Source organism: Bos indicus x Bos taurus, chromosome 11 (genome assembly GCF_003369695.1).
Source record: "Bos indicus x Bos taurus breed Angus x Brahman F1 hybrid chromosome 11, Bos_hybrid_MaternalHap_v2.0, whole genome shotgun sequence".
Lineage (NCBI taxonomy): Eukaryota > Metazoa > Chordata > Mammalia > Artiodactyla > Bovidae > Bos > Bos indicus x Bos taurus.
The window spans coordinates 68,193,387-68,220,340 of NC_040086.1; the positions used below are offsets into that span (position 1 = coordinate 68,193,387).

Below are 26,954 nucleotides of genomic sequence, written 5' to 3' on the forward strand. Positions count from 1 at the left end.
TGTTTTTCAGAAATTTAAGTAAAATTACATAATTCAGGATGTATAAAGAAGCTTTTGTATAACAATGTATGAATAAACCCTTTTGCACAGGAAAAAAGCCTAATGAATAAAGCAACTAGGATCGAAATAACTGTATCCAAGAAAGGCCAGTGACCATTAGTCACATAAAAACCTTAACAACTATTAAGTTCCTATTTTCTTACTTAAATATTTGTTGAGTCATTCAAGCATTACCAAAGTGCTTATAATGCTGGTTATAAATCAAAGCAACACATTTGCAGGCAATTTTTAAAAGATATACACTTAAAACTATAAAGTAAAAAACTCTCTAAGTCCTTCAAAGGCTATGCTTTAGATAGAAGGCCACATTACCTGCTAATTACTTAAAATCTCTTCCTAAGTTCTTGACATTTTCAAAGGTTAATAATAAAGGAAAAGAACAAGTGTGCTTACTTAAATCCTTGCTGGTTCCACGGCTGGCCATACATTCCATATGCAGGTACTTGCCAACCATTAGGCATATACTGGCCAATTTGTTGTGCATTCCCATACCACTGGCCCCACTGGCCGTAAGCTTGTGGATATCCAATTTGATTCTGCTATTAAACAAAGTTATAACAGATAATTTAGTATTATTTGAAATTATAGGTGCATATATAGTCCTTATATACCACAAATACATAACCATAACAGATAGGGTCATCATTACAATGAAAACTAAAGGATAAGCAAGAGTAAGTTGTCACTGCTAAAAAATAGCAAGGTCATACTGCTTCAACTCTACAGTGATGCTCTAAATGCCATATTCTTTGAGCCAGCAGGTAATGCCCTAGAAATAAATATTCAACTCAAGAGAACATTTAAGTGTTTTGTAAATTATCCATATGACTGTTTCCTTTAGATAAGGAAGATATGAAGACTATTCTTATATTCAGTTTACTTAAGAAAGTTATATAGTTTAGGATTTTCTCAATCCTATCTTGATGTTTCATTTACTATTTCCTCATAGACATGTTTGTGGGATCAAGTTTGAACTACTAGAGCTGCCTGGAAAAACAAAGGTGGCAAAATCTGGAAGAAAATGCCAAGGTCCTAAATATATTTATAGCTTTTGTTTCAACTGAACTCAAACATGCTTGTGAGTTCTCCAAATAGTATGTAAGTCTACTAAGAATTAGAAAAAAATTTAATACCCTGTCAGGTTTGTTAGAACATTTTAAAATCCAATGTGGTGTGAGTATGAGTCAGTTGAGGCAGTCACATTCATCATGTCACCACTGCATCCATGAACCATCACTCTGGAACTATAATATTATACATGTAGGAAGAGCCCCTATATGCCATCATTGTAGCTAGAAACATTAACAAGAAGCTTTAACAATTTCATTTAAATATACCTATTAGCCCAGCCATTACTTTGCAAAGTCAAGAACCCTCTCACCTGTTGCACAGGATTTATCATATCGAGAGTTTCTTTGCCCCAGTAGCATTTCACAACATGGCCTTCAATGGTAGTTCCATTAACAGAAACAATTGCATGTGCTGCACTTTCATGGGAATTGAACCTATTGAAAATAATATTACAATGATATTACAATTACAATGATATTACAATTACAATAATATTAAGAATTACAATATAAATTGTTTAAGGTACTTATAAATAAAACGTATTTGAAAAAATCAAACTGGGCCTGAGGTAAAACAGGAAGTTAATATAAGAGAATAAAATGGCCTATGTTTTCAGTTTTTGGAGAAAATTCTCTTAATAGAAAATGATTTGCCTTTGTATTGGAAGGAAGGAGTTATTGTGGCAAATTTAATAAAAGCTAGATTAATTTCTATTTCTTTATAACCAAAGAAAATTTTAAAGAAAACCACTAACTTAAAAGTTCAAAAATGATCTGGAGGTAAAAGTTTTTTTAAAAACCACACCTACCGAACAAAAGAATATCCTTTATCTGGAAAGACTCGAATTTCCATTATTTGTCCAAATGGTGAAAAAGTCTGACGCATTAGTTGTTCTGTTACACAAAAACCAAAACCGAATCGCATTAAAATCCTACCAATATCAAGTACTTTAAAATTAATCTTAAGATGCCACATAGGTAAGGTCCCCGCACCTGTCAGCCCCGAAGTGACGCCTCCACAGTACACAGTACAGTTGCTTGGACTGGACTGATTTACGACCTCATCATATGATAGCTGTTTGGTGTTTGCTGGGGAGAAAAGTTTAATATTTTTAGTTCACAAAATGTTCAGAAAGAGGAAAGCAATATTAACTATACTACTGTAATGGTAATATTTATCTTGATCAAAATGCTTGTTTAATACATATTACAATTTGATTGAGGATTAAACCTCCCCCAAGAATGTCTAAATATTATTCAGTATTCTCTAATTAATAGGAGACTTGACATTAGAGATATTACTTATTATTTATAATTACAAAAATGAAAACTAAGTACATTTTTGAACAGTAGTCTTGATTTGCTTCTCATCTATTTCTGCAATAAGTCTCCGGGAACAGCTCTAACATTTAAAATCTAGTGTTTTTTCCTCCAAAATTCCACATTTCCTTTTCTTCTCCAATACACCTACACTCATATGTACTCTTTGGAGCTGGAGGCTTTCGGGTTGCCCAGTTAGTTCTGATTTGTCTTCCACCAAGCCACTGGCCACCCATCTGTTGAATGGCGTTTTCGGCATCCTGTTCCACACAACATTAGAAATGACAAAGAAGCCACTATTAGTTGACGTTAAACAACTGTTTGCAAAAGAGAAAACTCATGGTTGCGTTCCACAAATGTTTTCTTAATGGAATACTTTATGATATTCACAATATATGACAGCTTTCCTAAAATACAATGGTGCTTTTATTTATTTTACAATGGCGCTTTTAAACTGTCTTTCTTTTACCTCATAAGGGCTTTTGGGAATTTTTAATCACCTGAAAGACGTGAACTGTCAAGTTCATGTAACAACCCAGACTATTATGGATGAAAATCTCACTTTATACAATCCAACAAGTTTTCAACAACAGCGTTTGGTTACTCATTCATCTTACAAGTAAATACTGAGCAGTCATCATGTTCTAGACAGCAGTTAACGTTAAGTGCTGGGAATACAGTCAAAGAGGCAGACACAGTCTCTGCTGCCATGGAGCTTCCATTTTTTGGAGGAGACAAATTAAGTAATTATTAGTTGTGGTAAGTGCTATGACAGAAACAAAAGGCTGAGAGCAAGAATATGCCATACTGAGATTCCTTAAAAAACTGGAAATAGAACTGCCTTATGACCCAGCAATCCCACTGCTGAGCATACACACCGAGGAAACCAGAATTGAAAGAGACACGTGTACCCCAAGGTTCATTGCAGCACTGTTTATAATAGCCAGGACATGGAAGCAACCTAGATGTCCATCAGCAGATGAATGGATAAGAAAGCTGTGGTACATATAGACAATGGAGTATTACTCAGCCATTAAAAAGAATACATTTGAATCAGTTCTAATGAGGTGGATGAAACTGGAGCCTATTATACAAAGTGAAGTAAGCCAGAAAGAAAAATACCAATACAGTATACTAACACATATGTATGGAATTTAGAAAGATGGTAACGATAACCCTGTATGCAAGACAGCAAGAAGACACAGATGTATAGAACAGTCTTATGGACTCTGTGGGAGAGGGAGAAGGTGGGATGATTTGGGAGAACAGCATTGAAACATGTATAATATCATATATGAAATGAATCGCCAGTCCAGGTTCGATGCAGGATATAGGATGCTTGGGGCTGGTGCACTGGGATGACTCAGAGGGATGGTATGGGGAGGGAGGTAGGAGGGGGCCTCAGGATGGGGAACACGTGTACACCCGTGGCAGATTCATGTTGATGTATGGCAAAACCAATACAATATTGTAAAGTAATTAACCTCCAATTAAATAAATTTATATTAAAAAAAAAATCTACCTTAGGGCAGCACGATTAGGGAAGGTCTCTTAGAAATGACTTTTAAGCTGAGGAAAAGGAGCTAGAAAAGTCAAAAAACCAGAGTGTTCCTGGTAGAGGGAAAACCACTGCAAAGTGTGTTAAGGCAGGCATGAGTTTGGTACACATCTAAAAGAAGCATGTGAAACACAACTAGTTTCACTGGAATCTAGTGTGCCAAAAGGAAAAGTGTGAGAAGAAAAAACTGATTATTTTAAGTAAGAGATTATCATGATCCAATTTATGTCTTAAGAAGACCATCCTTATGTTTTAAGGAGAACAGTTTGGGGAGATAGACAGTAAAAAGACACTTTTTAAGACTAATATAATATTCAGATTAAAAAAGAATGTTGGTGACCAGGACTAATACAGTAGCAGTGATGTAATCTAAAGGAAGAGTCAACAGAATGGGGGTGGGGGGGCCGTGTGCACAGTAACTAAAAGGGCAGGAATCAAAGCCGATTCCCAGGTTCCTGCTTGGGCAGCAGGGAGGACAGTGCTAGCATTGACGGAAATGAGAAGTCTGGGAGGCAGTGGAGGAACAAGTTTGAGGAAGAAACGATTATTTAAGACACATTAAGTTTCAGATATATGTAAGACATCTAAACGAAGATAATTTGTTAGTTAAGTGTGAAGTAAATAGAGCTGCAGATATAAGGTTCAGAGCCATGAAGAAAGGCTGGAGAGAAAAGAGTGTCCTAGAATAGAGCCCTGAAAAACAGCAAAATGTGAAAACTGGATAAAGGAGAAATTGCGAGCTAAGGTGACGAAGAAGGAATAGCTAGTGATGAAGGAAGAAACCCACAACCATGTACTGTCCAGAGCCAAGCAAGCAGAAATCCATAGGTGAACCTGAAAAGAGTAGGCCTGGTATAGAGTAAAGAATAAAGCCAACTTAAGAGTAGACTGAAAAGGACGTGGGCTTCAGCTTTGGTTTGCCTACGTCAAATGTGGGCTTCACCTAGCACAAAACAACAGGTAAATTTAAGGCTAAAAGCTGTTCTTAAGACACATAAAAAGGAAATGATTCTTCTTAAAAAAACAAATATTGCTTTCCACACTAACCAGTCTGAACTCTGTAAGATGTTTAATAACTATCTGCTGTTGGATGAACTGTGTCACTTAAATTTATATGAAGTCCATCCAGCCTCATAACTGTGCAAGTGACCTCAATGCATTTGAAATAGGGTCTTCGCAGGTATATTATTAAGATGTGGTCATACAAGTTAGGGTGGGCCCTTTTAAAGAAGGGCTGTTGTAAGAACATGAGAAGTTAATGAGGACACACACAGAGGAAAGAGGGTCATGTGAAGACAAAGGTAGAGACTGGAGTGATGCAGCTACAAGTCAAGGATGCCAAGGATTGCCAGTTACCACCAGAAACTAAAGAGGGAAGGAAGGATACTTCCAGCATCTTCAGATGGAGCATGGCCATGATGACAACCTGATTCTGGACTTCTATCCTCTAGAACTTAGAGACTCTTTCTATTACTCTAAGTCATTCAGCTACTTTGATACAGCAGCCCTAGAAAACAAATATAATTACATGCTCATATACAACTACAGGAAAGACTTCCTCCACTGTAACAGGAGGAAGAGGGAGAAGGTGAGAGCATTTAATGTAGGTTTGGTGGTAAAGCTGAGGGAATTTCTGTATGATAGCTTTTACTTTCTCATTTGAAGCTCAGGGTGATGATGGAGAAAAAGAGTGAGGAATATTTGAGAAGAAATGAGGGAGCATGAAACAGTTTTTCAAAGAACAGGAAATCAATTTTACTAGAGAAACACAGGTTTACAAAGACAGTACCATGTGTTTATCTATGTGTAACTGCTAAATTAGAAGTGAAACCAGCTGACTCAATTTCTCTATAGCAACACTCCGTTACTTCAGAGTAGGCAGGGAGGTATGTTCAACCAGTACTGGAGTCTGCCTAGGACACACAACACAGGAGAGGCAAGGGAGCCAGGGGCAACTGCAATCAGTGCTGTGGCACTTCTCAACACCAGGAATGCCTGCCAGTTACATAGCACAAATTTATAGAAACTAAAACATAAACTTGGGAAGATCAAATTGTATCACTTATTCAAAGTTATATACCTTTTGTGTGATGACTGTCAGGATTATAATCCATGTCTGGTAACTACAGAGGTCACAAACAGACATCCTCTGCTATATCTGACTTCCATACTAACTATGCATTAAATAGTGACATATAGCAGGGTAATATATTCCATAATCCCAAATGCAAAAAAGTGAGTTTTTACTCCACCCAAAGACCTCAACCTGTATCACCAAGTATCACAAAACATTGACAACCTATTTATCAATCCTTTAAGGTAAATGTGGCTATCAAATTCATTGCATGAGGTATTCTTCTACCTTCCCTAAATATTATGCTGGGATTAACAGTAAAGCTTTACAAACTAGTTACTGTCTCATAGTTTTTATTTTTTCATCTCCTTTTACACTTGGTAGATGGGACCATACATGACAGAGCTTTTACATCTTCATCTCTCAATATGCTTTACCATTTGCAATTTTTCTTCTAATATATGGATTTTTCCTGACCTCTTAGATTAATACCTGCTTCTTAGAAGACACTTTCGCTTCATTAGAGGAAGATGATAGTTAGAATGTGATCGAAAGATACAATGCCTCTGTGTGAACAGCCGACACACAGTTACGGTGCATTCTACCTTCTTTTGCCTTAACTTAAAAGCCGTGTTAAGGACTTCCCAGGTGGCGCAGTGGACAAGAATCCGCCTGCCAATGTAGAGGACACGGGTTCGATCCCTGGTCCGGGAAGATTTCACATGCTGTGGAGCAACTAAGCCTGTGTGCCACACTACTGAAATCTGTGTGCTCGAGGGCCCGCAACGAAGAGTTGTGCCCCCACTCTCCACAACTAGAGAAAGCCCTCTCGCACCAATAAAGACCCAGCACAGACATTAATTAAACAAGAAAAAGGCCACGTTAACATTTTTAGGGCTGATTTTTTATTTGAAAAGTAAATTTTGAAAAAGTAAAACTGCTGCAAGCTGGCTGTTATAGTGAATATCTGGATAGGGAGGAATAACCAGACATTAGTTTCAATATAGGCAGACACAGAAACTAGAAAATATAAGATAATTTGACACTAGTTGGCATAACTGCAAACAGTTGTTTTTAAAAACTCGGAAGGAACTGGTACAATAAATGATGCTTATAAATTTCACCTAAAGTTATCAAGAAATGATACCTATTTCAAATACTCCCTTTACTAAAGAAAATCCTTTCTAAAATACATTTCATAGTATCAAAAATTTTAATGGCTCATTCTAAGGGACTCTTGCACAAAAAATACAGTATTTTTGCACTTATCACTGGCAAACAATCGTAACATAGAGGCAATACAATAAAATTAAAGGTTAATGGAGCCTCAGTATATAATCCAGGATTAATGCATATAAATTCTCCTACCATCCACCCCTATATTTTTAGAAGTGTGATATCTCTGCATTTAATTGTTTGGAACCTCGAGTTATCACACTAAAAAAACTATTTACTTGAATTAGTAATATATTTACAAGGTTCAAACTTCACATAGTACAGTACAGCTAGAAGTTTCTCGCCCTCCTTCCCATGTGCCTCTCATTACCTGCCCCACAAACAGGAAACCTTACAAGTTTCTTGTTAATCTCTGCAGGGGGAATGCAGGGGGAAAAGAAATCACCCCCACCCTGCCCCCTGCCACGCATACACACATAATGAGATCTCTTCTTTTTTACACAAAAAAGTTTTTTTACCTGACAATTTCCCATGGAAATCTTTCCATAACCAGTACTTACAGAGGTTCCTCATTCATTTTCCTTTTGTAAACACCACAGTATTACATTGTATGGAGAACATACCAAAGATTTTATCCAGCTGTCATATATGTAAGCCTTTCCTTCTCTATAACCGCCTTTCACCTCTCATTTGAGAAACTATGCTATCCTTCCTTTTCTCTGCAAAACTCAGAAACTTCAAGCCTATACAAATTCATGTTCAATAGTGTTTACTGAATGAAGGAAATGATGAGACATTTTCAAATACATTAATATACTCTTTTTAGAAAAATTCCCATCCACTGGAACATTTTATTAGTTACTTTTAAATTAACATGGGAATATAAAACAGGGAGAAAACAAATCAAATATATATGAGATACTCAATATCCGTCCTATCTTTGGATGATGATTTAAACACCTCTACTTTTTATATTCTGAAAACATTTTCTCAGTACTTTGCATGCTGCTGCTGCTAAGTTGCTTCAGTCATGTCCAACTCTGTGCGACCCCATAGACGGCAGCGTGCATCAGGGTGCTAAATACATGTGCTTAGCTGCTCAGTTGTGTCCAACTCTTTATGAGCCCATGGACTGTATAGCCTGCCAGACCCCTTTGTTCACAGGATTCACCAGGCAAGAATACTCGAATGAGTGGCCATTCCCTTCTCCAGGGGGTCTTCCCGACCCAAGGATCGAACCCCAGTCTCCTGCATTGCAGGGGATTCTTTACCATCTGAGCCACCAGCGAAGCCCAAGGTGCTAAATAAATGTTGACTAAATAACCAAACAGGAGAAAGAAGGTATCCTCTAGTAAGAGTACTAATTATCATGACATGAACAAATGGTAGATGACAGAAATGACTAATAATCAAAATGAAACGAACATTTTGTTCTTTCTTCTTATATTGCACATGCACTTTTTATTGAGCTCACCCATTTGTTGAAAAAGGAGACAAAGCCATATCCCTTAGACTTTCCTGTCGCCATGTCTTTTACCACTCGGGCATCTCTGAAATCAGAAACAATCAGAAGTTTAGGTTTGCAAACTCTCCTCTGGATATCAAGCGAGAATTTCATACACAACTCATTTTCATGTTTCATCTTCATTAAAATGAACCTTTAATACAAATTTACCTTTTATTCTATAAAATTTATTATGTAGTAGCAAATGAGGCTTAATTTTATAAACATGCAAATCAAAAACTTTAAATATATATGTATACATTTTACAGAAACTGCCTCCCACTTCAAAAAGTTTTTACATTTTTAAATATTAAGCATGGTAAAAGCAGCTATTCACATGAATTACTTAACTTATAGGGTTCACTGGCACACTAAATGAATGGCTTTCTTTAACCATGCAATTTATAATTTGCTATTTTACACTATATACTACCTAATCATTAAAAAATTAAAATAGAAAACTGGAAACTAAAAGAATGAAAAAGATGTATATTCCCTAAATCAATTAATTTTTTTCATTTTCTCAGATCAGTTCATACCCCCCTTCTGAACTATGGGTAAATTTTGAGAACTTGACATTTTCAGAAATGTTAAACTATTGAAGAAAAATACTAGACACACACTTTAGTCTTATTCTATATAAGAAAAGATTTTACACTAAATTCTAAAATAGCAATCATATAAGATTGATTGGAAACTACAAGATATAAAAGCAAAATTTTAAAAAGTCAGAAAGTAAAAAAGCACGCCAACATTTATCCACTGTGAACCGTAGCTTGTAGTTAGCCAGGGCAATTCTGTCCATTCTTCAGAGATACTCTGCAAAATAACCAGAGCCCTATTATTTGAGATTGAGTGAAAAACCCAGCCATGATAGCTAAAACTCCATACCTCAAAAAATTGGACTCAAATTGTGCTTCGCAGGCAATCTGCTTTTAAGTTAGCCAGGTATGTCACAATGCTTGTTCTCTCAGGACACATGAACAAAACAGGCACTTTCACAACAAAAACCCAAGTCAGAAAGCCATGCAATATAATTTTATATTAAAGTATACATAAGCATATTTTGATAAATTTAGGAGTGATTTATTAAGTGCTTAGGGTCAAAATGACAAAGAGGTGATGGTGAAAGAGGAAAACTAATGCAAGTCACTTCTCAATATGTAAAAATACTTATGGTACACATGCATTTAATTTGTTGCTGATTCTTTTCTACAGCAGAATCTGTTAGACTACCCTAAACTCAAGGAACAGGAAAAATTTAAGCTGTATAAATTAGGGAAAGAAAGTGCTGTAATTTTTATACCCAATATTTAATAGGCCAACACTTACTACACAATTTTTATAAATCAAGCACTGTTGTAGAATCTACAGACAATACCTGACTATCATGAGAATCTCTCAATGTATGTATTTATCAATGTATCTCCTTTAATTAAAAAAAAAAAAATTCAAGAAGTGATGCTACCAACTGAAAATGGTTCCTTCAAATTTAGAAACACTAACTCTTAGGATAACCTAAAGCTTAGACATTATCTCAACTGAAAATTATACAACTTAAAGGTCTTATCAAGAAAAAAATCATATATACATCAGTAATCATAGTAGACTCTAAGAAAACCTACAGACTACAATTATGATACCAACATATTTAACAAAAAGAAATGATTGATTTTTGATTAAAAAGTAATGAAATTACTAAAATTTGGATGTCATTTAACTTACACTCACCAATTGTTAAACAATCTTTATCTTAACCCTAAACTAAATATCCACGCTTTCAGAAAAGCGACTTCAATCAAAATCTAAACATTTAATAATATAGCATTTAATCTGTTAAAATGTTAGAAAAGCCTTTTCTTCTTAAAGTTAAGTTTTACGAAATGTTAGCCTTGATTCTTATATTATCTGAAAGAATGCTCTAAAGAAGAAGTAGCAAAGATACAGATCAAAGTTCTTTAATCCTTTACAGTCCTGTGACTATGCTGAAAGTGGATAAAATTTACAAAGATACTACACACCAAAATGAAAACAAGCACAAAATTTTGTATACAGAAATTTATTAAGCCTTTAAGAGGTAAAAGGTTAAGACTATCCAATCTAGATATTTGAAAGCCAGCTAACCATCATCAAAACCCTAAAACAGACTAAAAAGAACAATCAAGAAATTAGAACTTTTCCTAAAGTCAGTTCTAAGAGATCAAGAAAAATGTTACCTAAAAGAAGAGCCCACCTATAAACTCTCATCTTGTGACTGCCTTTAAAGTTGGCCCCTTACTTATGATCATTCTTTGGTCACTATCCATTTTCATCCTCCTACCAGTGAACTAAAACTCTTCAAATGAAAATTCCCAAATTCAACATCAATATCACCAGCATTTACTTTCCAGTCTCCTTCTCATCTCTGCTGTTGGTCTGTTCATCAAACTAAATCAAAGCTAGAATTTCCTTTTTTCTACTTTTCTAGCTGGAACACCAATAATAAAGCAACCAGAAACTCTAAAAACTTTGTTTTCTAGATTCAACAATTACTTCTAAGAAAGTGCAATAATCAACTTATTCTTACTCTATTACAGGCATGCTTTTCAAAATATTAAAGTTCTTTTATGATGAATACTCAAGTGAGCTATTTATAACAGGCCTAAACTGTACAATTAATAACAACGCAAGCAATATAGTGCTTCACAAAATAGTAAGAGGCATTATTATTGTTGTTAATAGCAACAATAACAACAACAAAATGTTAAATGGAATTAACATTAATAACTGCTTTTTAAACTATTAAGGTTTCTTTTTGTTAAAATATATTAACAGAAAATGCATGGTATCATAGAAGTGCCAAAGGGTCTAAACTCCTTAGTCACAGCACAAGTTCACTAAAGATAATGACCAGGCTAGCAAGACACTCATACAAGAAACAGGATGCAGGACAGCACATTCATCTCTTAAAAACTAATGCTAATTGAAAAAAAAATTTAAGATAATTGAAGACCAAAGATTTATCAATGGGAAAATAATCTTTGGCTGTTAACTACTTGAATAGGCTCTAAACAATACATTTATTCAAGTAAATATTAATACATTACATTCAAGTGTCAAAATTTATGTCCAAAAACATTCACAACAGATTTTCAAATTACTTCTATATGATTGTTTCTAATTAAAAGCATTTTAAAATTTATCCTCTGTTACTTACGATATTCTTCCAAATGGTGCAAAAGCAGCTTTTATATCTTCAGTTGTAATTTCTGGACTGAGATCACCAACAAAGACATGGAAATGATCTTATAGGGGAAAGGAAGGGGAATTGAAAAGAAAAATACAATTTTAGAATTTAAAAAAATGCTAAGATCTATTCAATAAAGTATTCTTAAAATAATTTATGTATTACAATAAAGTATAAGTAAAACACTATCCTATATCTAGACAAATTCTATCAGTTTTAAACATAATGAATAATGAATCAAGGTGACAATACAGGAAAGATTCTCCTATGATATATCTAATGGGAGACTGACAGTTACATTTCTACTTATAACCAATTATTATACTGGCCAAAATAAACTATTAATATATAACAAGTTTTGCAAAAAAAAAAAAATATATATATATATAAAAATAAATGACTTATTTACCATTCTAATAGTAATTATTCACATTTATTCAGTTTACCACTACATTAAATCTTTACAAATTAAAATAGTGGTATTATGAGTTATTAGGCTAGATTTGCCTCAGTTAAGACAGTTTACTGAAGCTAGCTATGCGATATACTTGGTTTAACCATATTTTGTGAAGAACAATCAAAGAAATACCTTGCATTGCAACAGTTTGATGTTAAAGTATTTGAGTTTTCTCAAAAGCCAACAGTTTTGGTTGCCCAGACATTACACCATTCAGTTTATGTGAATCCATGTGCAAGTGAACTAAGACTGAAGGCAACAGAATGAAAACAGTAATCCCTTCACTTTATATCAGAGTCATTAAAAAAGCACTGGAGAGAAATAATGATCCCATATATGAAGTTTTCTTAAAAAGACAATGCTCAAAAAAAAAAAAAAAAAAGAAACACTTTAAATATACAAAATAGTTGGATCAACACTTTAAATGGACATACACATCAATTCTGACAAAGTATATCTGGAAAGAAAAGTTACCCCTACTTGGCAGGCCTTAAGCAACATATTAGGTTGCCATTTGGAAGACACAGTTTCAAGTGCAACTCAAGCAATAAGAAGATCTGGGTATGAAGCACAGAACTTGACCTCAAGGAAACAGGGTATCTTGCCCTTCAGTGGTGAAGTATTTCTAAGGCATCAGCTGCTACCAAGGGGGGAATCAGAGAACTTGAAATAGCACCCAAGTAGCGGACAAGCCACACTTGGTCAACACTGGGAAAAAGGGGGAAAAATATTGCCAGAGAGACAAATAGAAATACGATCCCTCCCTCCCCGCTCCCCCCAACATCAAACAAAAAAACTTCAGGTGGTTAGTGAATACCCTTTCAAGAGATTTCATTTTATGTTTAAGAAGATACAATTACCTTGTGAACGCTGTGTGCTGACAACGGTACTACCTGATGACAAAGATTAGATTTGTTCTTAAATTTATTAACACAAACACAGTCAATCATATCTTAGGATAACGATCAAAACATTACTGCAAATGCATGATGTTTATATGTTTACAAGAAAACTACTATGTACAATAAACACAAAAGTTCAAAGAGTATAAAATATACTTACTGCTTGTGTCTTTCTTTTGACTGCTGGGAGTTGTTGCCCAATTCACTTTGACCTCCTAAAAAAATTTTTTCTACATTTATATTTCATAAAAATAAAGGTCATAATCAGGTGTTACAAGATTTGCATCTATGAATACAATGGTATTTGTCTGACAAGACGCATTCAAAATTTTCTGGTCAAAATTTCAATACTTTTAAAAAAAGAATTAGCAACTTTGTTTCATTAAGTAAGGACATTAAAAAAATCATTACCATCTGTTATCATTGTTATCATTATTTTTTTTTTGAGAAAAGGCTTTTTTAACATTAGGAAAAATGTAGAAAGGACATAATCTCAGAATTATTTCATTTTTCCCTTAAATATTTATTTTTTAATGTACAGTTCTGCAAATAACAAATCCTAACCATACATAACTTCTCTATTAACATTCAACTAATCTGCCTAATTGCACTCATCTCACACACTAATAAAGTAATGCTCAAAATTCTCCAAGCCAGGTTTCAGCAATACGTGAACCGTGAACTTCCTGATGTTCAAGCTGGTTTTAGAAAAGGCAGAGGAACCAGAGATCAAATTGCCAACATCCGCTGGATCATCGAAAAAGCAAGAGTTCCAGAAAACATCTATTTCTGCTTTACTGACTATGCCAAAGCCTTTGACTGTGTGGATCACAAAAAACTGTGGAAAATTCTGAAAGAGACGGGAATACCAGATCACTTGACCTGCCTCTTGAGAACTCTGTGTGCAGGTCAGGAAGCAACAGTTAGAACTGGACATGCAACAACAGACTGGTTCCTAATAGGAAAAGGAGTACGTCAAGGCTGTATATTGTCACCCTGCTTATTTAACTTCTATGCAGAGTACATCATGAGAAACACTGGGCTGGAAGAAGCACAAGCTGGAATCAAGACTGCCAGGAGAAATATCAATAACCTCAGATATGCAGATGACACCACCCTTATGGCAGAAAGTGAAGAGGACCTAAAAAGCCTCTTGATGAAAATGGAAGAGGACAGTGAAAAAGTTGGCTTAAAGCTCAACATTCAGAAAACAAAGATTGTGGCATCTGGTCCCATCACTTCATGGGAAATAGATGGGGAAACAGTATCAGACTTTATTTTTTGGGCTCCAAAATCACTGCAGATGGTGACTGCAGCCATGAAATTAAAAGACGTTTACTCCTTGGAAGGAAAGTTATGACCAACCTAGATAGCATATTCAAAAGCAGAGACATTACTTTGCCAACAAAGGTCTGTCTAGTCAAGGCTATGGTTTTTCCAGTGGTCATGTATGGATGTGAGAGTTGGACTGTGAAGAAAGCTGAGCGCCAGAGAATTGATGTTCTTGAACTGTGGTGTTGGAGAAGACTCTTGAGAGTCCCTTGGACTGCAAGGAGATCCAACCAGTCCATCCTAAAGGAGATCAGTCCTGGGTGTTCACTGGAATGACTGATGCTGAAGCTGAAACTCCAATACTTTGGCCACCTCATGCGAAGAGTTGACTCATAAGAAAAGACCCTGATGCTGGGAGGGATTGGGGGCAGCAGGAGAAGGGGACGACAGAGGACGAGATGGCTGGACGGCATCACCGACTCGATGGACATGAGTTTGGGTAAACTCTGGGAGTTGGTGATGGACAGGGAGGCCTGGCGTGCTGCGATTCATGGGGTCACAAAGAGACACGACTGAGTGACTGAACTGAACTTGCCTAAAGTACCAATAAATTTTTTTTCTTTTATTCTTCCCCCATTAGTAGTCAGCATTCCTATATATTTCAATAAAGCCTAGTAATTCAACAGTTACTTCAGTATTTACCATATGCAAGGAACCATGAAGAATACTAACATAAACACATACTCTAAAAGCTTTACCCCATCTTTTTAATATTAGTTGTGATCGTTTTCTGTAAAATAAATACGATGCTTCTAAAATGGAAATAAAACCTTTTACAACTTAGAATTTTCCAGTGCATGTCACCTTCTTTAATTACGATAGCTTACCTTACCCATTATCTTCCGCCCATTCATAGCAGCGAGTGCTGCAGCTGCATGACGATGCTCATAAAACTCCACAAAACAATATGGATCATTTCCGGCTGTCTGTTGAAGAAGAGACACAAAAGTCAGTTTTATGCTTTATATACTCTCCTTACTTTAAAACTATACAAAGTTTTATATAGCTCAGTATCAGGCCATGGAGAATGAGGGGCTGTTCTGCAAGTAAATGTTTAAGATAAGACAGTAAACAACAACAACAAAAATAACTATTTTTATAGAAAGCTATCGTCTTCAACAGCTTGTATTATATACTATATGTAATTTAATCTTTTATTAATGACTAAACCTTCTAATTAACCTTCTTAAACCTATTATTAAAATAGAAGTAAATACACTCTAAAAACTGAAGACATTTTCAGATAAGTAAAGTTTTAAAATAGGTTTTAGAATGTGCACTTTATGACATCAAAATTTTTGCCTGCTTAGAAGGCCTTTAAAAATAAAAATTCTTGAGAATTCCCTGGTGGTTCAGTGGTTAGGACTCCATGAGTCCACTACGGGGGCACGGGTTCAATCCCTGATTGGTGAACCAAGATCTTGTAAGCCACTGTGCAGTGCAACCAGAAGGAAACTCTCTCCTCTCTTCTGTTGGTGATCGAAGTAGTTGAAGCCTGATGACAGGCAAAGCCTGGGTGTTTTCTTACAAGGAAGTAGAAAAAATACCCAGTGTTTTCACACCTCTTGGTGTAAAACACCAAATGGCTTCATAGTCCATTTTACAATTCTTTCCATAATCGCCCAAGCAGAATTGTTAAAATAAGAAACTAATTCAAAAGACTAGAATGATAATAAGATAAAGAAATATGCCATTTTATTTCATGCACAACTAACAGTTAAAAAAAAATGTCCCTGGCAATGATTTCAAAGAATTTTAGGGTAAAGAGGCAACCACCAAATTGATGACATTGAAACTATCCATTATTTATTTTTAAAAGCATTAGAGAATATATAAGTGTTAATTCAAACTAATGCTATTCTTAGTGGGAGTTCTACTACCAAGATCCATGTTGACAGGCATCAGAATCAGAAAACTGGTTAAAAAAGTGGCTTACACGTAAGAATATGGCAATCAAATAAATAAGAATGTTCATTTCACTTGTGTCCAGAAAAATAAAAACTACTTTTTAGATTAAAAAAAAAATTCTAAGCATATGCATTATCAGCCTTTGTACTCTAAAGTCTTAGTCACTCAGTCACGTTGAATTCTTTGTGATCCCATGGACTGTAGCCTGCCAGACTCCTCTGTCCATGGGATTTCCCAGGCAAGGATACTGGAGTATTCCTTCTCCAATTCATACTCTGCTGCCAAGTCACTTCAGTCGTGTCCGACTCTGTGCGACCCCATGGACTGCAGCCTACCAGGCTTCTCCGTCCATGGGATTCTTCAGGTAAGAACACTGGAGTGGGTTGCCATTTCCTTCTCCAATGCATGAAAGTGGAAAGTGAAAGTGAAGTCACTCAGTCGTGTCTGACTCTTTGCGACCCCATGGACTGCAGCCTACCAGGCTCCTCCATCCATGGGATTTTCCGGGCAACAGTACTGGAGTGGGGTGCCATTGCCTTCTCCCAATTCATACTCTAGGGAGTATAAAATTAATAAATATGAACATCAGTCCAACAGTGTGATGTGAACAGACTGGAATTTAGACTTTAATAATAATAAAATAATGATAAGCAGGAGAAAGAGTAGTGAATCTAAGTCTTTGAGTGACCAAAGTCCAATTTATACAAAGCGGTACAGGCTCCCCTAGCTAGTCTTTTTCTGTAGGTGCAGCAGTCACTAACATTTTGCTAGCGATCTTTACCAGAAAATTGAGAAAGACCTAGACAGAGAGAGAATAGCACCCTATAGACCTATGGAGAGAATAGATCAATCTGGGTTTACATCCTTGCTTTGCCTCATTTTTGTATATATTAAACAGGAATAACATTTGCTTTGTACTGTTTCTATTTAGTATTTTTGATGAGGCATCAGTATAAAAATGATAGGCAGTAAACATTTAGTAAATGCTATTACTAAGATAAGGAAGGAGACCCAGATGAAGGAAAGACTGGTTTTAAATTCTCCATCATTTCCCTTTCTCTCTCCCTCTTATCTTTCTCTATGGGTATGGGAATCTTTCATTCATTATCCAAAGGCATACAGATATTAAATATGATTAACAGAACACTTCAGAAGAGTGTAAAGAATAAAAACATCGTTGAATCCATCTGTATTATGTGTGGGTGACTCTGCCACATTAGGAGAAAAGTTTTGACATTTTAAAATACAAGACAACAAACCAAAGCCAACTGGCTAAATAATTACTTTTAAAAATACCAAGGTAAAAAACATTAAACTGGAATATAGTAGAAGAGAAAGTAGTAGATACCGATACATACATGACTTTCTTTCCTGGAGAAACAAAAACTAAACGTTTAAATGCAGGAAAGACCATGGGATAAAAGGATTTCTCTTTAGTACTGTTTTTCTCATCAAGAGAATTTGAAGCTGCCTTTTTACACATATTATGACTCAGGATTAATACTGATTACATGAGTGAATTGATGTTTTTTCTATACATTAAAGTCTGATGATTGGAGAAGGAAATGGCAACCCACTCCAGTGTTCTTGCCTGGAGAATCCCAGGGACAGGGGGAGCCTGGTGGGCTGCCGTCTATGGGGTCGCACAGAGTCGGACACGACTGAAGCGACTTAGCAGCAGCAGCAGCCTTAGAGTCATGTGTATAATATCAACATTCCAGTATAGATTGGGTTGTGCCAAGTTCAGTCCTGTTCCTCATTACTGTCTCTTCCAGTATAAAGTGAAAACTCTGACTCCTCTACCCTGGGGCAAAAGCTCTGGATCTCCTGCAAGCAATTCTTTAATAAGCCCACACCCATCTCCCCAAGATAAGCCCCCTTTGCTGTAACCATGAACTCTAGGTATAAATAAAATCAAGAAACATTTCTCACCACCGAAGCAAAACAGCCTCAGTATGCAGATTCAGTTATCTACATCTACTTAGAGTCCAAGTACTGATTAAGACTTGCGTCTAAAACATCTGTATCCCTTGGGAGGGGAGTTTGGGGGAGAAGGGATACATATACGTATGGGTGAGTCTCTTCACTGTTCATCTGAAACCATCACAATATTGTTTGTTAATCGGCTCCAACCCAATACAAAATAAAAATCTACATGCTTGTTTTAAAAAAAAAAAAAAAAGTCTGATGAATGGGCACTGCCACAATTCAAGAAAAACTTGAATTGTGACCTTTAAAAATAAAGTTTAAAACATCTTCACAGTATCAAAGTCTATTATTTCTTTTGCCTAATTTCCTATTTTAATTAATAACTGAATTTCTAGATTTGCCAATCAACTGACACCACATAGAAAACAAACAATTCTGATGCCTCAATACATTTTAAAACAAGAGTCCCACATACAGTTCTCATCCGTTTTGGAAATGATTAGATCTAGTCTCTCTTTACTGAGTCAAACAAACTTGGTGGCCAAAACGGACTTACTACAAATTTACTGAAACCTTTATGAATTTAGACTGTATAAACCAATTTAAGAGATCCTGGAAATAATGGATTTAAAGAATGTATTTAAAACAAAAAAAAAGAAGAAAGTTAACTAAGTAAAATACCCTTACATCCATAATCATTTTGCAGTTTTTACAAGGTCCAATCTGGCTAAAGAGCTGGAGAATTAGAGCTTCTGTGACATCTCTGGAAAGGTTACCAACGTATCTGAAACACAAAGAAAAACAATTCACCACTTAAAATTTGCTTCTTTTAAATCAGTTCTTAAAGTTGAATACTGAACAATGAATTGGGGGAATAGGCAGATCTTTGCTGTGTACTACACTATTTAGGAACTTATAAAAGTTTGAAAACTTCAAAATCTCTTACAAAACAGATGTAATATATGTTACTTACAAATATACTCGACAGTTTAGTAGAGGGAAACTAGTAAGTATCTGTTTTTAGTGCAGCTTGCACAAATAAAACTTGTTGCTTTAAGTTTATAGGCTTACCTTAGGAAGATATGCCTAAAATCTCTCAAATGAATCATTTGACATGTAGAACAATTCATACAATCAATCCTAGAAAACTCTGCAAGTATTCTCCTTCTACAGTATTACTGAGAACATTAAATAAAATTTCCTCAATGTTTAATTCACATGATTGTCCTAAAAGTGTCCAATTGAGGTATACTTTGGTTTAGACAGTAAACATATTTTTGAAAGATGAATCAATCACTATCGAACTGTTATACATGCTCACAAAATAAAGGGAAGCCTTTTAATGAATATCACTGATCAGTGGAAGCAGAAAGGGAGTAGAAAGATTCTAGGAGAGACTTTTAACAGATAATATAAGTTGGTGACTAACAAAATTACTGTAAATAATGTATTACAAGACAACATGACTGGGATGATCCTTACTTTTTTGGGGGGAGGAGGATGATCCTTATCTAAGGGTTTATAAATATTCAAAATGGGATTTTGAAATGAGATTACCTCAGGTATGTTAGTTTTATTACTTCTGAAATCAGAGAATGTAGTCTCCCAACAACTATAGATGTCTTAATTCTTCTGCTAAGAATCCTTCAGGGAATGTGATGAAAGGTATGGACCCTCTCCCCAGAAAAATAAAACACCTATACGTGCCAGAAAGCGTGGATTCAATTCCTTCCTTCCATTTACCCATTCAACAGACTACTGAATGCTTATTATGAAGGCATAGGAATAGGCTAAAATGGCAAAGATAGAAGTGCCAAGTCTTAAGAACAATGAACAATTCCTTTACAGAAAAATGCTAGACAATAATTGTAGACAGACAGCATTAAATTAACGATGTGTAAGCCCTACTGATATCATTGATTCAGGCATGAACCATCAATAGATGTAAAACTTAGGTGAAAGGCTGGTAAGAAAATGGATATGTGCAGGGTGCCTAAGATGTCACATAGATTACTTAACATATGCAAAGGGAAAACTCACCTTAAAAGTGAGAACTCTACACCGGTCAAAATGGCCATCATCAAAAAGTCTACAAACCATAAATGCTGGTGAGGGTGTGGAGAAAAGGGAACACTCTTGCACTGTTGGTGGGAATGTAAATTGATACAGCCACTATGGAAGATGGTAGTGAGATTCCTTAAAAAAACTAGGACTGAAACCACCATATGACCCAGCAATCCCACTGCTAGGGATATACCTTGAGGAACCCAGGGTTGAAAAAGACACATGTATCTCATTGTTCATTGCAGCACTATCTACAATAGCTAGAACATGGAAGCAACCTAGATGTCCATCTACAGATAAATGGATAAAGAAGTTGTGGTACGTATACACAACGGAATATTACTCAGCCATAAAAAGGAACTCATTTGAGTCCATTCTGATGAGGTGGATGAACCTAGATCCTATTACACAGAGTGAAGTGAGTCAGAAAGATATTATATTCTAACACACACATACGGAATATAGAAAAATTTTATTTATTTACAGGGCAGCAATGGAGACATAGAGAATAGACTTATGGACATGGGGAGAGGGGAGGAGAGGGTGAGATGTATGGAAAGAATAACATGGAAACTTACATTACCATATGTAAAATAGATAACCAATGGGAGAGGGAATAGATAGATAGATAACCAATGGGAATTTGCTATATGGCCCAGAAAACTAAAACAGGGGCTCTGTATCAACCTAGAGGGGTGGGATGGGGAGATGGGAGGGAGGTTCAAAAGGCAGGGGATATATGTATACCTGTGGCTGATTCATGTTGAGGTTTGAGAGAAAACAACAGAATTCTGTAAAGCAATTATCCTTCAATAAAAAAATAAAAGAAAAAAGTGAGATCTCTAGGCCACTTTGACCCTGTGATCAAACTTTAAATCATGTTATGAACGAACAATGACACATTGTGTACACAATATGAATTATACAACATCATATATGAAATATTCAAGTCAGAAAGATCTAACTTGAATTTAGCTAAGCTTAAATTCAGATCTAAGTTTACAGGATATTGGGCATATAAAACAATTACACAAATTCAGATCTGGGATATTATATAAGGTGACTTATTTGATATCTTAAAGATTACCCTCCTTAAAAAAAAAAAAGTAAAAAGGAAGGCTACTTTTGATTAAGAGGGACTTAAAAGACACTGACAACTTAATATTTACAATGAATAATCCTTGACTGAATCCTAGATTAGCGAGGGGGTGAGAAATCGCTTTTTCTTACAGAATTCTAATTAATAAATGTATAAGAAATGAGGGAAATCATCATTAAAACACCTTAGTAATAATGTTACGGGTAAGAATTCTTTGATACACCTCCCTTTATGAAGTGAGGCTTAATTTCCCTCTCCTTGAGTGTGGGCAACTCTTAGTGACTCAATTCTGACAGGGTATGTTGAGAAAAAAGGTAGTCACTATACAGTGGAGATAAGATCACAGCATCCGGTCCAATCACTTCAAGGCAAATAGACAGGGAAACAATGGAAACAGTGACAGACTATTATTTTGGGCTCCAAAATCACTGCAGATGTGACCACAGCCATGAAATTAAGACACTTGCTCCTTGGAAGGAAAGCTATGATCAACCTAGACAGCATAATAAAAAGCAGAGATATTACTTTGCCAACAAAGGTCCGTCTAGTCAAAGCTATGGTTCTCCCAGTAGTCATGTATAGATGTGAGACTTGGACTATAAAGAAAGCTGAGCACTGAAGAATTGATGCCTTTTAACTGTGGTGTTGGAGAAGACTCGAGAGTCCCTTGGACTGCAAGGAGATCCAACCAGTTGATCCTAAAGGAAATCAGTCCTGAATATTCATTGCAAGGACTGATGCTGAAGCTGAAACTCCAATCCTTTGGCCACCTGATGTGAAGAACTGACTCGTTAGAAAAGACCCTAATGCTGGGAAAGATTGAAGGCAGGAGGAAAAGGGGCCAACAGAGGATGAGACCGTTGGATGGCACCACTGACTCAATGGACATGAGTTTGAGTAAGCTCCAGGAGTTGGTGATGGACAGGGAAGCCTGGCGTGCTGCATGCAGTCCATGGGGTCGCAAAGAGTTGGATACAACTGAGCGACTGAACTGAAATGACACAGATCAGTACCCTTCATAAGTGCTACAATGAAAGATATCTCCTCACATATTATAGGAAAGTAAAGAGACATGACAACTAAACACAATGTATTTTGGATTAGATGTTGGAATAGAAAAAGGACATTAGTGGGAAAACTGGGGAAAACAGTAATAAAACTTGCAGTTAATAGTATTGTACCAATCTATTAAATTCTTAGTTTTGATAATCATACTATGGTTATGTAAGATATTAACATTGAGGGAAGGGTGAAGGTGAAAACTCTGAACCATCTCTTTAACTCTTCACTGTCTATTTTTACCCAACTCATGTGCCTATAAGAAACCCTAAGGATTGCATATGTCTAAGGGAAAAAAATGGCTCTTCTGAAAATTTAATTCTAACATCTACTTTGCTAAAGCTAGGTAATCCAGTGATAAACTGACAGTATGTAGGGAACCTGGAGTCTGTCATTTACTCTGCAAAACTTCAAGATTTTTCTCAGAAAAATTTATCAAATTTTTCTCAGAAACTCAAAATTTCTAAGTGATTTTCCTAGTTTGAAGATAGCTAATAATAAAAGCTACTATAAAAAGCATTAAGGTCTGTACTGCCTTTGTATCTATTTAATGTGGCCTGCTATATAATGTAAATTCCTGGAGCCTTTATCAATTAACTTCACACAGCTGTTTATTAAGTCTCTTCAGAGCAAGTTACACAAACAACTTTTTCTCAACCTTTGACACCATTACAATAAACCTTAAGTTAACATATGTAACAGTCTCAATTTTATAAAACAAGTTTCTTTGGTTATCCCATACTTTGTCACATATTATTCTGTTTCTGAAGCGAAGGATTTCCTATTAACAGCAGATTTAAGTTACATATGTTGTTTTTTTTCTTTCAAGGCTGCCAAACATCTTCCTACATTTAGAGAAATCTTTACCCTATGGCAAAGCCTGACTCTTCTTCAAAAGATGAAAGGCTAAATATGGTTATATAGTCTACCACGCATATGATCTGGGCTAGGTCCAATACTTTGGCCACCTCATGCGAAGAGTTGACTCATTGGAAAAGACCCTGATGCTGGGCAGGAGGAGAAGGGGACGACAGAGGATGAGATGGCTGGATGGCATCACTGACTCGATGGACGTGAGTCTGAGTGAACTCCGGGAGTTGGTGATGGACAGGGAGGCCTGGCGTGCTGCGATTCTTGGGGCCGCAAAGAGTCGGACACGACTAAGTGACTGAACTGAACTGAGGTCATATTAGACATACCAGCCCTGAACACAGAAGACAAAGACAGGGATTAGAAGCAGAAACGGAAGAGAATCCACTTTGGTGGCAAACAGCAGCAGAGTCCCATGTCCAGTGGAAGTTGAAGTTGTAATACCAGGCCCTCACTGTATGTGGTAGGAGTATGCTTTCTGGGATAGTCTATAGCTTGATTAGAACTGTGGGCCTGACAGTTGTCTCTCTTTCCTGAACATTTTCTAAGCCAGGTTCCATAAACTTCCTCCAAATTCTGAAAGTGTCCTCTCTCTCTGTATATATATATTTTTAAGGAAGCATGATTGAACAATTCTGAGGCTACTTTTTGAAATTCTAAGACTGAGCAAATAAGTGAATATACTGGGAATATATATACTGGCAATAGAAGCCAAGTTCTTCACAGTTGGGAGAATGGAGTTACAAATACAGAGAGGGGAAAGAACAGAATGAACTCTGTAGCATCAGACTAGAATTGGAAGTATCAGTGCAAACTCTTGGGCATGTGTATCTCATTCATTTCCCAGCTCTAACCTCCAAGTGGGCCTGGTTCAAGGACCTAATGAAGCTCAGCTTCTTGATGTCTCACTGCGGAAAGAACTCAGTGAGACAAAGTGATAGGTAACAAGTGGATTTATTCACAGAGAAACACTTCACAGATAAGAGTATGGCCCCAGTATCTTTTTCTTAAAATCAAATTCCTTTCATGCTTAAATTTTTTTGCAGCAATGCATTTAAAGAAATTCTGATGGATACCAAAATTGATTCTGGAGCAGCTGAAAGCCAAGATTTCTTGTCACCATGTTGAATAGACTACTAAACCAAAATGTACATTTCTTACATTTATGTAGTTATAGTTTTTCAAGATGCTTTTTATTCAAAAACATTAAAATATCCTTTTCTAGGTGTTCCATGAACTTCTTGTTAACAGCCTAGATTGAAGTATGTCATGTTGATATTTATAACATCACCTCTGAGATCATGCACCAATATCATACAAAACTGCAAAGTAAATGTTCTCCTTAGGCAACTGGATAAAATATGAACTATGTATTGGTTAAAAACACTCTATCAATGTAGTTTCCTTAGTATGAAAATTATATTGTGGTTATATAAGAGAATGCCCCAATTTTTAGATTTATTTAAGCCCTAAATGTATTGATGTTTTCTCAAATGGTTCAGCAAATGTGGCTATTAGCAATTGGTAATTCCACATGAAAGGTATCTAAGTCTTAAATGCACTATTTTTGCTACATTTCCATAGGTTTTAAATTTTTCAAAATAAAGTTACCTGAGACGTTTCAATGGGAAAAGTCATCAATGCCAGTAAAAACTTGACAGCTCTGGGATAGGACTTCATGTCAATTTAACATATACATTATTTTAAGGTGATATTAAGTTCAAATAGTTGTAACACTAGAATCTAAAACACTTTAAGTATTTATTAGTACAGCTCTGGAAAATTTAACTTACAAAGAAAAATCTGCAAGGCAGAATGCTGTATTGGGTTTGTTTTGAGCCACAATCATTGTATAAAAATGTAGAATTTGATATGAAGCCTCTGAAAATTTGAGTGAAAAACATGAATAAATAGGTTTTAATCTAATGATAAATTTCATAAGAGTAGAGACATATTTTCATTCATATCTACTACTTAGAACTCTGCCTGGAATATTCTAGGTGCTCTATAAATACTTGTTAAAGAGATAACTGTAGCTGATTCACTCGGCTGTACAGCAGAAACTAACACAACACTGTAAAGCAATTATACTCCAATAAAAAAATAAAAATTTAAAAGAGGTAACTGTATTCTCTTAGAATTATTTTTGAACATTTGCAATGTGATAGAAAATTAATCCATTTTGCTGGAGTTATTCTAGTTCAGGGGTAGAGGTGTATGTCTCTTACTAATTATGAAATTATGACAAGGATATATTGTACACCACAGGAAATATAGTCAACATTTTATACTAAAATAGCAATATATTTTATAACTATAAATGGAGTATAACCTTTAAAATTATACACTAGTAATTTATATAATACAGTGTATCAATTATATCTCAATTAAAAAAGGAATTATGTACAACAGTAAATACTTGTTTTACATACTATGTATGTATTAGTCGCTCAGTCGTGTCTGACTCTTTGCGACCCCATGGACTGTAGCCTCCCAGGCTTCTCTGTCCATGGGATTCTCCAGGTAAGAATACTGGAGTGGGTTGCCATCTCCTTCTCCAGGGGATCTTTCTGACCCAGGGACCAAACCCAGGTCTTCTGCATTGCAGGTAGATTCTTTACCATCTGAGCTGCCTGCGAACCCCCAAAGTATCTGCAGCTCAAGACAATATTCTGGTTTCCTTTACATCCAAGTCCTTTACCTGGGGTTTGCTTCTGATGGGAGGAGGGACACCTTTTGCTGCCATGATGGGCTGGACAGGCAGAGGAGGATAAAATGGGTGCAGGCCAGTGTCTGTTCTTTTCTCATGTGTTGGGGAGATGATTCTGCTCTTGCCAGATGGTATCTAATCTCTCCATGAACAATCTAGCAAGCTCCATTGAAGCTGAGGATGGAACTTGGTAAGAGCCATGTGGCACATAATATAAATATTATATGCCAGCATCATAACCTTATAACAACTGTCTCTTCTTCACAAAAGACCGCTGCATGATAGCAGAAATCCTTTATTAGTTGGCATCTCCTTCACTTGGATATCAGACCATATGCAGTCATCCATCCCTTGTTACTCTGAAGGGATTGGTTCTTGGACCTGCCTCTTCCCATGGATACCAAAACCCATGGATGCCCAAGTTTCTTCCATTTGGCTTGTCATATTGAGGGTTTCACATCAGTGGATACAAAGGGCCAATTGTAAACAAATCAGTCTGAAGAAAAAACTTGCCAGGTGGCGCAGAGGTAAAGAATCAGTATGCAATGCAAAAGATAAGGGAGATGGGAGACAAATTCGCTCCAGTATGCTTGCCTGGACAATCCCATGGACAGAGGAGCCTGGCGAGCTACAATC

General features: G+C 36.0%; 1 protein-coding gene across 21 annotated transcripts in view; it reads right to left on the bottom strand.

Annotated features, from left to right (window-relative positions):
- TIA1 (TIA1 cytotoxic granule associated RNA binding protein) overlaps positions 1-26,954 on the bottom strand; it is a 55,216-nt gene that overhangs the window by 25,155 nt on the left and 3,107 nt on the right. For 4 of the 21 annotated variants that reach the window (XR_003513433.1, XR_003513432.1, XM_027555732.1 and 1 more), the window contains exons 2-12: positions 19,198-19,300; positions 15,507-15,605; positions 13,508-13,562; positions 13,306-13,338; positions 11,959-12,046; positions 8,733-8,808; positions 2,602-2,710; positions 2,124-2,219; positions 1,940-2,024; positions 1,442-1,565; positions 454-599 (exon numbers count right to left, since the gene is read on the bottom strand). Coding sequence is in view for 12 of the 21 variants with exons in the window: in XM_027555732.1 (XP_027411533.1) it covers positions 454-599; positions 1,442-1,565; positions 1,940-2,024; positions 2,124-2,219; positions 2,602-2,710; positions 8,733-8,808; positions 11,959-12,046; positions 13,306-13,338; positions 13,508-13,562; positions 15,507-15,605; positions 19,198-19,300 (1,014 nt within the window). In the remaining 9 variants the exon portion in view is untranslated. Of the gene's footprint in view, positions 1-453; positions 600-1,441; positions 1,566-1,939; positions 2,025-2,123; positions 2,220-2,468; positions 2,711-8,732; positions 9,582-9,653; positions 13,339-13,507; positions 13,563-15,506; positions 15,606-19,197; positions 19,301-26,954 lie in introns of those variants that run through there. The other 17 variants (XM_027555722.1, XM_027555726.1, XM_027555723.1 and 14 more) reach the window with 15 other exon arrangements.